This window comes from Pleurodeles waltl, chromosome 5, assembly GCF_031143425.1.
Source record: "Pleurodeles waltl isolate 20211129_DDA chromosome 5, aPleWal1.hap1.20221129, whole genome shotgun sequence".
In the NCBI taxonomy this organism is placed as follows: domain Eukaryota; kingdom Metazoa; phylum Chordata; class Amphibia; order Caudata; family Salamandridae; genus Pleurodeles; species Pleurodeles waltl.
The window spans coordinates 89,926,398-89,938,998 of NC_090444.1; the positions used below are offsets into that span (position 1 = coordinate 89,926,398).

At 37.9% G+C, this 12,601-nt stretch overlaps 1 protein-coding gene across 1 annotated transcript in view; it reads right to left on the reverse strand.

The window, feature by feature from the left end:
- LOC138296998 (fucolectin-like) overlaps positions 1 to 12,601 on the reverse strand; it is a 115,518-nt gene that overhangs the window by 78,965 nt on the left and 23,952 nt on the right. Inside the window, exon 2 of the mRNA XM_069236513.1 lies at positions 3,649 to 3,799. Coding sequence (XP_069092614.1) covers positions 3,649 to 3,799 — 151 coding nt within the window. The remainder of the gene's footprint in view (positions 1 to 3,648; positions 3,800 to 12,601) is intronic.

Here is a 12,601-nt window from a genome sequence, read left to right on the forward strand (position 1 = left end):
CCTCTCCAGACCAGGAAAACATCACTGATGTTTCTAGTCCATACAATGATGTTGTCATGGTAGGGTGAATATGTGCTGCTCCTCATACTGTGCAATGAAGAGATTCGCCAGATCTGGTACAAATTCAGCCCCCACTGCTATAACTTTGGTTTGGAACTAAAAAGTATTCCCAAATTGGAAGCAGTTTTTACTTAGCACTACCTCTGTGAGAGCCACTATGAACCAGATGGGGACCTGGAAGGTATGTATCCTATGGTTGAGGGTCTCCTGTTCCACCCTAAAGGCCTCCTGCTGTGAAATGTTGGTATAAAGAGATTGCATGTCTATAATTACTAGAAAGTCTGTAGATCTGTCAAAATCCATCCTGTCAATGGTATTATTAGAGTCCATGCTGTCCCTAATCTAAGTCCGGGTCTCCAAAACCAGTGGTTTAATGAAAAAAATCAATATATGTGCAGTGAGGCTCTGGGATGGAACTACAGCCCTTGACTATGGATCGACCTGGTGGATTATAAAAGTTCTTATGTATCTTAGGAAGAATGTATCGTGAAGGTGTGCATGGGTGAGGTTTGTTCAGGAAGTCAAATACATTTGACTTAAACATTCCAAATCCAAAAAGTTCTTGGTGATATCAAGAATTAAGGTTTGGATATTGTTTTTGGGAACACTGTCAATTTTTTGGCAGCATTCTCTATCAGATAGTTGTATATGGATCTCCTCACAGTAGACAGTGAATACCCTTCCAAATCTAAAACTTTCCTGGTGATATTAAGAATTAAGGTTTGGATATCTTTAATAGGATTACTGTCACTTTTTTGGTAGCATTGTCAATCAGATAGTTGTCTGTGGACCTCCTTGCAGATGCTCAGGATAACAATCCCTCCCCCTTTTTCTGCAGGTTTGACTACAATGTCCACCTTATTTCTTCAGGATTTTAAGACTATGCGTTCATGCTTTGAAATATTGTAATGGAGATATTTGTGTTTGAACTAAGTTCATCGATATCTCTTAGTACCATTTTCTCAAAGGTCAATAGATCCACACGTAATGCATGTGTAGGGTGAATAAATGTTGTAGGAAGTCTTAGGCCTGTGACATCAAGTTTATCTCAATAGAGTTTCTTACTATACAAATGACTGAGTCTCAATTTTTCTAAATAAATTGTGCATCTCAAGTTTAATATAAAAAGGGAGGTTTGTTTGTAAGTACAAACAAAAGACCCCTCTTAGAACAGCTATCTCTGATGAAGACAATGTATGTTTGGAAAGGTTAAATATAAGGTCCATGACACAGTTCTCAACAGTGGGAGAAGTCTCTGTTGTTACTAAAAGTAAGGCTGCCTCCTGGTTTGGCATTCCATGTGATCCTGGGGGCAAACGTTCCTGCCTCTCCCTCGACCCCTCTTATCTGTCTGTGTCCCATGAAAACCCTGGGCTCTCCCTAGAAACAGGAACGTTTTGTGTGACTTGGGTCATGTGGCAGGGATGTTGCAGTAGTACCTGGAGTACTGTCAGAGTCTGGGAGGTCAGATGCTGAAGTGTCTGAGAAAGTCACAAAGCGTTTGCCTTGCCCTTTGTCTCTGAAAATATGTAATCCTACATTGTCCTATTTATAGTAGCTGTCACTAAGATATGCGTAAGTCTGAAATGTCTCGTTCTTCTCTAGCTTACTTTGTTCTGTGATGTTGTTAAAATCAATTCTGGTTTTCTCAAAGGCCTCCATGGCTTGTTTGTCATTGATAAAAGACCAATCATCAAGTATCTCTTGGGTGAGTTCAGCAATTTCATGTTCTTATTTCTTGTTGTGTTCAAGCGCTGTTTCAATCACAAGCACCATCCAGTGCCTGATTAATTATTTGCCACAAAGTTCGTTCTTAACCTGCCAGCCTACCAGAATATTAGACTGGAGATATTGTTGCTTTAAGTGGCCATGCAATTGTGTGCGAATCAACTTTTTCTTGAGTTTCTCAAGTTCATCTATTTTAGACTGAAATGCCTCCTCTACTAAAGTTGGTATTGTGCCTACAAAAGGACCTTTAAGAGGTTTATCAATATGGTCTACAGTGTAGGACAATGTCTCCTTTTCTGACATATTATCTTAGAAGAAATCGTTTAGAAATTTTTAAACACCCTCACAGTTAAAAAACTGCAAAGTAAATTATAAATAAAGTACAGGGAAACCTGGTGTCCCTTGGAACCTGGGTAAGTATATAACAAACTGAACAGTGGCTCCCTCAGTGGAAGCTAACGGCCTGTGCTTACTAGGCAACAATATGGAAGTAGTCTAGTAAACGATTATAGTTTATAAAAGATCAACTGGCTAATAGTTATACACATACTGACATGCACATATATGTGCAGTCATTAAGCATATAAATACATCGATGGTATCTTTAATAAAGTACATACACCTTTCACAGAAAACAAAAGAGTAGGTGCTCTAAGTGGACGGTGCAGTGATTGTAAGCAATGGTGTGCAGTGTTACATAAACCAATAGATTGTTGACTTAAAAAACATGTCTTATTAGAAACCTTGATTCAAAATGACCATATAGTTTGCACCATTACCAAACATCCATTTATAGTCAACATATATATTTTGCTAAACATACGTATGTATAGTTGTTCAATCATTTTTCTAGCTGGTCCCTAACTGGAGATAGCAGAATTAACATATAATATTATTTCCCAGTGTTTTCCTATGCGGCACCCAGCCTTCCTACAGTGAAAAGAGTTTTTGAGTGCAAGTCATTCTACATGTGCTACTTCGAAATATTATCCACCCTGCCTTGTGGGCTTAAAGGCTAAAAGGTCTACACAGGGTGACCTATTAACATTAGAACAGGAAGTGTTTATCCTGTCAAAAAAGTATACTTTGATGGGTTGGGATCCAGTTTTTTTAACTTCAGTAGCCAAGCTGCAGTAGTAAGCCCAGAGTCATGTTTGGTTTGTCAGGTTAGTGGATGAGAAAGTGGAGCTGTATGCCATAGGTGGCACTTAAATTTCTGTGTCATGTGTGGATTTTGAGCAGCATATACTATGGTCTTTCAGGAGAGTTAAATATACCAACAAAGGTTTAGCCAATTTGACACATTTTAGGGGTCAGACTACAAGCACTGGATAGCAGTGTCCCAGATTGCACAGTCTAAATACTAGCAATGAAACTGAGCAACAAAAGGGGGTGAGCCCATATAAAGGGGCATTTTCTCACAAGTGGCATACAGGACAACAAAAATGGTTGCAATTTTGTTGACTTAACATTGATACAATCCCTCAAAGCATTGAAAAAGTAGTGTTTTGGTGTCAGCTTTCTAACAATTGCATTTTCCAGATTGTGGTTACAATACAAAAATCATCTAACAAAATAAAAACCTCTTACAATTATATATTTATTGAATTGAACTGAAAGAAACATTTCAACATTTCAAAATATTTTTCAATCAAATGAACAAGAATGAGGAATATAGAAATTAATAAAAATGCTTTGGTGTGGTAATTTAAATTGGCAGTTCGTTTTTCAGCAATTGCAGAACAATTGATGTGTATTTACTACATTCATGTATTAGTTCTCGAATACTCAATTTAATGTGTCATTTTTAATGAATATAGCTAATAGGAATTCGATGAAATGCCTTTATTTGTCAGGATTGTGGGATTCTGGTTCAGCAAAGACCTGCACTTCACAAAGCGTGAGGGACTCCCTTCGCCCTCGTATAATGACGTTCACATAACGACCGACCAACCCCTGGCAATGGAACGTCTGGGTAGCACCAGCTGCGATACCGGAAATGTAGGCACACCTGGGGAGGCAATAAACAGACAAGATTAAATAACTCATTAATTCATGTATCCATCATTCACGTCAAAAGGCTGTTTTTGAGGACAAGAACTGACAAAGAAAATATGTTCATTGTTTGGGTTGTTAATGCAGAGAGGCCTATTACACACGTACATACACAGCAGGCACCCGTCCAGAGACTAACTCACGTACAACCATTTTTTTAAAGTTCAACTGGCATCAGGGTCGGCCTGGAATAAAAAATAGACCCAGAGACCAAAATAAAAGTGGCCCCTGTTACTGAATTAGATAGCTAAAAAAATTGGCCCAGGTTTGCAAATTGGGGCAGTTTTGCGCTTGTGAAGTCATGCTGTATAAGTGTTTTGCAAGGTATGAAAGATTGCATGGATTTGAGCTTTCTGCAGCCAGTGTTTCTTTTAAAATCATGTTAATCAAAAACCGGCCCAGCCGACCTTAAATCAGAACCACAAACACCCTCAAAAAACAAACAAACACTGACTGTCCAGACCAACCTGCCGGGCACAGCCTGAGTGCTCTAAGCCAGTCCGACACTGAATGACATACATTTATTTAACCATATACATGAGCAAGCACATTTACAGGGGTCAATGCACGTAGACCAACAGCTGTAAGTAATCCTACATAACTATGCAGCTAAAGAAGCACATCAGCAAAGCACTGCAGGTTGTGCCGCAGGGACAGAGTGGGGAGCTGCGGGATGTGACACCTCTGAGGAGCACTGAGTGATGAGCCTCAGGGGAGCCCTGCATTTTGTGTCACGTGGGCGCACCATGTGTGGGCATCAATGGTAACTGGGTTTCATAAAGGGATCCCTGGGCTTTTGTGCATGAGAGGAGCACCGAATGATGTGATGTGATGTACTAAGAAGATCCTGATTAATGTGTACTGGGGGTGCATTGTGGTGCACAATTTAAGTACAACATGTTAATAAGCTCCATGTGTGACAGAAGCATTTTGCAAACACATGACCTGATTTAGTTTGGAGGACAGGTTACTCAAATACAATAGATATCCGTTACACCATTTTACTATTCCCATAGGATACATGTGGATTGTAAAACAACAAATGGGATATCCGTCACGTCTGTAGCGGAGTAACTCCATCCGCCAGACTCTCAATTAGGCCCTTATTCTTATAGTAGTAAACCCAAAACCGCATGTCCCAGAATGCAATGTTCTGATGGCTGCAAAGAGACTTAGGGCCAGATGTAGCAAACAATTTGCGAGTCGCAAACGGTGAAAATCGCCGTTTGCGAGTCGCAAATTTGTGTTTGCTATGTAGAAATGCATTTTGCAAGTCGGAACCGACTCGCAAAATGCATTTCCGAGTCGCAAATAGGAAGGGGTGTTCCCTTCCTATTTGCGAGTCGCAGTGGTATGCAAATGGAGTCGCAGTTACCATCCACTTGAAGTGGATGGTAACCCACTCGCAAACAGTGGTCCAAGGGACCACTACCTGCCCTGAAAAAATCCGAAACTAAAGGTTTCGTTTTTTTTTTTTCTAAGTGCAGCTCGTTTTCCTTTAAGGAAATGGGCTACACTTGGAAAAAAAAACTGCTTTATTTAAAAGCAGTCACGGACATGGACGTCTGCTTTTCCCAGCAGGCCTCCATCCCCGTGAGTGCCCAGAGTCGCTATGGGGGCGCAAATTGCGACCCACCTCATTAATATTCATGAGGTGGGTCTTTGCGACCCCATAGCGACTCGCAGAAGGTGTCTGAGACACCTTTCTGCATCCCAACTTGCGACTTGCAATTTGCGAGTCGCACGGACTCGCAAATTGCAAGTCGCAATTTGCTTCTTTCCTACATCTGGCCCTTAGCACCTTGGCATATGGATGGAAGAAGTCACATGTGCTTTAGTTTTGCTGATTTAAGGTGATCCTGTTATTTCGGTATCAAATTAAATGTGCAATTTAAGAAATAATTTTGCTGAATTTTATTCTCCGTGCTCTTCTCATAGAATTACATTGGCAATCTCAACATTTGATAAGAAAATCATAGGAAAGCATTTGGTCATCACATATTAGTAATTGATGGCTGTTCCTTATGCTCTATGACTGAAAATATTGTTTCAGTTGTTGAACAGGCTATGTAGGGAAGTCCACATACATAACAGTTGAAACACGCTTCTGTTGTTTTGAATTATTTCACTTAACTCGACTATCTCCTTTTTGCTGGCTTACTTTACTTTTCTGTGCAAAACAACACTCTTGCAATAGACCTTTGAAAAAACGATGATGTGGTTGTTATCTGATGTGGGTAAAAATGCCGCCCCAGATCTTGATACCATGAACTGAGAAGACTTGCCTTCTGTGGTTTTTTACTTTTTTTTCAGGTACCAATGTCCAGGCTCTCGGTATGGTGTTGCAACCTCCCCCCCAAGAACATGGCTAGTTTTCCAAATAAATTGGGGTGTTAGCATTGATGGCTTTAAATGTGATATAGCTGGTTTTGAAGATGTTCGAGGCTGGAAGAGGGGCCAATTTAAGTCTTGTAATGTACAATTGATGACGGTGAATTTCTTCAAGCCTGTGATGAGCTCTGTAGCTGCATGTAGGATACATTTGAGGAGTTAGAGTTCTGAGCACGGTTTTGCCTCTGGCCAACTGGGAATGGATTAAGGCTTGTATAGTTGTTTAGAAGTTGAGAAATGCCTTTATTTTTTCAGAGGTAGAGTTGGAACAAACTTTCCTAGTGATGTGTTGCTTGAATGAGAGTTGTGACAACAGAGGCTCCCAGAGATTTTGCTTTGTCTTTCAGCTGGGGTCTGAAGGCAGGTAGGTTGAAGATGGAGATCCAGTATTGAATCTGGGAATGTTGGCAATCAGAAGTTCAGTTACTCTGAATTTAGCTTCAGGAAGTTAGTTAACATCCAAAATTGGATCAGCTTGGGGAGGGGATTTGAGTCTCTGTATGTCATTAATTGAGGATATTTTTAGGGTACAGTTGGCTATCATCAGCATATTGATGCATCCTGATCGGGGTCGGTCTCCAACTTTTTCTGTAGTGAGAGGTTCTTCTGCTCAAGTAAATTCCTCCTGAGCTACTAGCAAATCTTATCACTGTAAAATAGTGACAAGTTGAGTTAAGATTACGCTATGACCACCCCATGTAGAATTATCAGCAGTGACCCTTCAAGCATTCCAGGTGAGGCTACCAGCAAAAATGCCAGGAAAATGGTTTATCAATATTAAATGCATCATTGTGAATAATGAAGTAACATTCAAATCATCACAGGCCATATGGCACAATGGACATACCCACAGCAATAATTCTAAACATGTTTTGGAATTGCAACCTTTTGTCTTCAGCAGAATACCCGTTCCTGAAAATTCACTTATTTTGTCCATCAAATGCCACTTTAAGTTGGACAAAGAAGCTCTATTTCACAAAGCAAAAACCTATTCTAAAAAAAAACATACATTTTACCCACTTGCACAAATGGCTCACATGGTGAGACTCTGTTTTGAAAGCCCAAGTATTACAATCATAGGTCATGGATGGTTGCCATAACACCAAGGATGCTTGTATTATGCCAATAATGCCAACTCCTATACCAGGGCCACTATTGTGCCAAGGCTAGACACCATAACGGTCAGGATGGCCATCATATATCATTGATTCCTTTGTTATGCAGGAGGTGGCCACCATTATGTGAGGGATGGCTTAAAGAAGGCCAGTCATGCTCTTACTATGTCAGTGATGGCTGCTAGTATGCAACAACTGCAACACGAATGCCCAACAAAGTCAAGAATAACCATTATCATCTATTATGCCCATAAACCGATTCAACTATGGCAGAGCTGAAACTCTTATGATGGTGGCGTAGAGTAAGCTCTTGGTGGTCCTTGACATGAGGCACAGCTTCCAGGAATCAACAGTTTATTAGGGAGAGATACAAGGATAGACAGACCACAAATAAATGAATGCAGATGATGGTCAACTTTTTCTCTGCTGTGGATATACCCTGCTCACCTTAGCTCTTGGGCTGATCATGTAATCAACTAACACATATTCATACTCAATCCTTCAGTCCAGCACTTCAGTGGGTCTACACTGGTCACTGCTTATGCTACTATTAGCACTCTTCTTTCATTGTCCACTGGTCACACTCATGGTCCTACTGATAGGGCAGGGCCTACAACATGGCCAGTCTTCTTGTAACTTAGATTGAAATTGGATACAGAGGGCCATGTGGCAGACCCCGTAGGGCAACACAATGTGTGTTTGTGTGTTAGCATGATGCCCTGCTATTAGTTTGGCTTGCTGTCACTCTAAGGGTCTTGAGATGAGCAGTATTGCCTTATTTAGGTGTATGAAGAAAATATTGAGTTCAAATTATAGGCGCACATAAATATCATAAAAAAATATATTGCGATACAAAAATACTGTGGTACAGAGTATCATTGTCAAGAATATCATTTTTAAGGTAAGTAATATCTTTTTCAAGTATCTAGTTGTTTTTAATATTGTTATCAGTAATATAGTTGTAAAAAATATAGGGCCTGATTACAACTTTGGAGGAGAGGGTTAATCCGTCCCAAATGTGACGGATATCCCGCCCACCGTATTACGAGTTCCATAGGATATAATGGACTCGTAATACGGCGGGCGGGATGTCCGTTACATTTGGGACGGATTAACCCCCTCTACCAAAGTTGTAATCAGGCCCATAGTTTTTTTTAATATTTTAATACATTTGTGAGTAATATATGAATTTTAGGTATTGGTGTGGTTGGTATAATTATTATTTTAACAAAATTGTAGTTTGTAATTTTAAGTCAGTTATTTTTTTTTAATGTTATTAAATTATAGTGTCATAGCAGGTTTTTGGGTCTGTACAGGGACAGGGCTGGGTGGAAAGTTATTTAAATTAGAAATATGTGTTATTTATTGTTAATGATTTAAATTGATTCTTAATTATGTAACGTTTTTAAAGTGTTATACTTTCAATTTAAAATTGAGAATGAACATTTTATTTTGGTCTTATTGCTGGTGATAGAAAATTATATTTACATATCAGGTTGGTGGGCTTGTAGGGGCATAAAGCGGAAAGCTAATAAGATCATGTACAATTTTAAATTAGATTTTGATTGTTAATTATTTAATTGATTGCTAATGATATAAATAGTTTAATAAATAGTTTAATACAGATTTATTTAGGTTATACTTTAGTAGCTGGTTGTTGCATTTGTAAGGGTATAGGGCAGGAAGTTCATTAAGTTATAAAAAAATGATGTTATTCATTCATTATTAAAAATTGTTAACTATGTAAGAAGTTTAAGAAATATTCATGTGAGTTATATTTTGGTTGCTGGGTTTTGTGTGGGAGTAAGTGGGAAGTTGAATTACATTAAATGATTTTTAATTTTTTTTTAAATTAAATATGATTTGATTATTAATTATGCATATTATTAAATGTATTAATTATTTTGTAATTGTAATATTTGTTTTATTTTAGTGTGCACTTTAGTTTTTCCATGCTTATTAAACATGTATTTCTTACTTCTGTGTCAGTTGTTTAGGTGAGTAGGTTGTGAAGAAAATAAAACAATCAATCATATCAATTGATATTTATAAGTAATGTATCAAATGATCATTAATTATGTATAATGTTTTTATATTTATTAATTTGTTTTAGAAATGTTGTTTATTTAATATTTCTGAGATGATGCTAGTTACTTAGACGGAATTTGTTTTGCATTAATGAAATGAAATAAGTAATGATTTTATAATCATGTTATTTCTTTGTAGTGAGTGAAGGTGATATTATTATAGTATGATATATAATGTATTTTGTAAATATATATATGTATATATATATATATATATATAATGCTTTGTATTAAGTGTTCACTTTTTCAAATAAATTATTAGGATTTGTATTCATGTATGTAAACCTGTTTAAGTCAAACACTTTCCCTGCTGTTGCTTAGACTGGAGTAGGAATAGTAAATTCCTTCTCTCTGAAGTCCAACACTTCGCCTATTGTTGCTTATTTTGGAGTAGGTATAGTAAATGTAACCTCTCAGAAGTTGAACACTTTCACTACTGTTGCATAAACTAGAGTTCTAATACTATAGCCGATACAGTCCAACACTTTTCCTAGTATTGATTAAATTACATTTATATAATTATTTGTTTATGGTTTATAATTTATAATATTTGTTTTAATTTTAAATGTTTTAATGTCTATATTATTTTTAGTAAATGTGTTTTTGAGGGTTTACATTTTTAATATTGTCTATATTGAGTAAATAATTACTATATTTAGTTATGAAATTGTTTATATTTCTGTTGTTTTTTAAATCATGTATGCATTTTCTGTGTACTTTTTAATATATCTTCCTCTCTTGCTGTATATAAATATAGCATATGTATATTTAGTATCAAATATTAGTGTATATTAATTACGTTTTCATTATATTAAATTTAAATATTATAATATTTAACATTTCTTACTTTAAACTGTATACAAATTCAATATTTTTGTATGTTTTTTAACAATATTATTGTCAGTGATATATTTTTTCAATATATTTGTACTTACCAACAGAAGAACAGTAAATCTATACTTACGTATTTGCATTTACCGCCTTGATATTTTGATCCTTAATATTTCTACATGATATTCTGTCAACTCGATATTCTGTCAGTGATCCTAGAAGGACGCATGCCGGTTGACATTATTTACTGCATCTTTTAGGATTACCTTTGACTTTCTCATAAACCTGCTCTGCAGGCTCAAATTCATCAGGCATCGCAAATAATTGATGCATCTCATTTGCAAGCAAAACACCTACTTTAATGGCAGGTATAAAGTCATTCTCAAAATTCTTCAAAGGGTAGCCCTGAGATAGGATGAGAGGAAAAACAGTCTTGTTGATGTTTGAACAGGCTTTTCGCATTATCTTTTTAATTGTCTGGTGCAAGATTAAGGAATCAGGGTCGGTAGACTGATATTGGTCAAACAGGCCCTTTTCCTGAACTGGAAATGTGTACTGAAATTCCAAATGTATTGTAAATGTGTTTTATCATGTCTTTCCTTTCTGAAGCTTCTATGTATTTCCTTTTGGGAATTGTCTTTGCGGACTCATTCTGAATGTGTTGCACTCTATGTATTTCATTCTTGGAACTGTCTTTGCCACCTCTACCTCATCCTGAATTTGTTTTACTTGTTAAACTGCACTGTCTATTCATCAGCATTGTTAATAATAGCCTACAGTTGCCTCCGAGACAAACATATTTGCCTATTGCAAGGCTCCATTGTAAACCAAGAAAAATAGAAATAACACTTTGGAAGAAATTGGGTTATTGGTGAGGATGTTGCAAACCCTTCTCAAGGTACAACCACAATCCTTGTCTGGGTGATTGACAAAAGTCACTAAATGAACCTGTGCTTAACCCTTTCGTGCCTTAGCACAACAGCAGTGGCAAGGTATAAAGTATTTATGCAGTTCTCAAACAGTATTAAAATGAAAACACAACATAAAAGAAATCCTAAACCATTTTAGAAAAACAAAGTATATTTTAATCAATAGAATTATATAAAAATGACAAAAATGGTCTCAGAAGATCCGAAGTTATGCACTTTAAAAGACTTTCGGTAAATTAGTAGTTAAAAGCAAATAGCAGCAATTACGGTTATCTGGTTGTGCTGAACCGTTTCAAATTCAAAAGTTCAGGCTGACAGTGATGTGGCACAGGCCGGGCACAGAGACAAGTGTGCCTCACTGATAGCCTTGGAATCAAGATGCGAATTCCAGTCGACATCATCCTGGGCCGCACTGCATCAAGTAGCCATCGAATAGGAGCTGTGATGCGTGATCCTGCGTTGAGATGCATTGTGCTAGGTCAGAGCTGTTCAAACTGCTCATTGCGAGCTGCAAAGCTAGGGTCGGGATGCATCAGGCTGCATTGTGTCAATGAAGCCACAGGTCTGGGGCTGTGTTCTGGAGACTTGCATCGAGAGACGTCACACTGGGTTAGTGCTGGAGTAGCTGCCGATATGGGACTGCAATGCATGGTGCTGTATTGGTCCAGATGAAGCCACCAGTCAGGAGCCTGTTGTTTCCCTAAGCTCAGAACAGAAGGTCAGCCAGCTGGTGTGAAGTTCTTTGTGAGTACAGGAGGCAGCCCCTATTAAAGTGCAGGTGTTGTAGGTGACAGCTCTTCCTCCACCCATTCTGTAGAGACGACCCATCCTGCCCACACCTAGTCCCTCTTTGTAATACTATCTGGGTGGAATACACAATGGCCAACTGCACCTAGTCATGTGACCCAGGATACAGCCTGCAGGCACCAAGGGGTAAGGAAAAGAAAATGCCAACTTTCTAAATGTGGCATTTTCAGAATTGTGACACACACTCCGACTTTTAAATGACAATGTTATTGAGAGTAAACATGGCATTCCCACCTGCTCCCAATCAAAAGTTGTCACTTATTAAAAGTAATAAGGTAACCCAGTATTATCCTATGGGAGAGACAGGCCCAAAAATGAGCTCTTCCCTACCAGGACATTTAAAAAGTAAAAGTACATGTTAAATTTTTCTAAATGCACTGAGCTATGCCGTATGGGCTGATAAAGGCCTACACTAGGGTTGACTTATAAGTTTTAAAAAGGAAGGCTTAGGCCTGGCAAAAGGTTTATTTTGTCGACAGAAATGTCAGTTTAAAAATTCATACAGGCTGCAACGGCAGGCCTGGAACATGTTTTAAGGGCTGTGTGTAGCACACTAGGGGGGTCATTTGGAGTTTGGCAGACGGAAACATCCATCCAC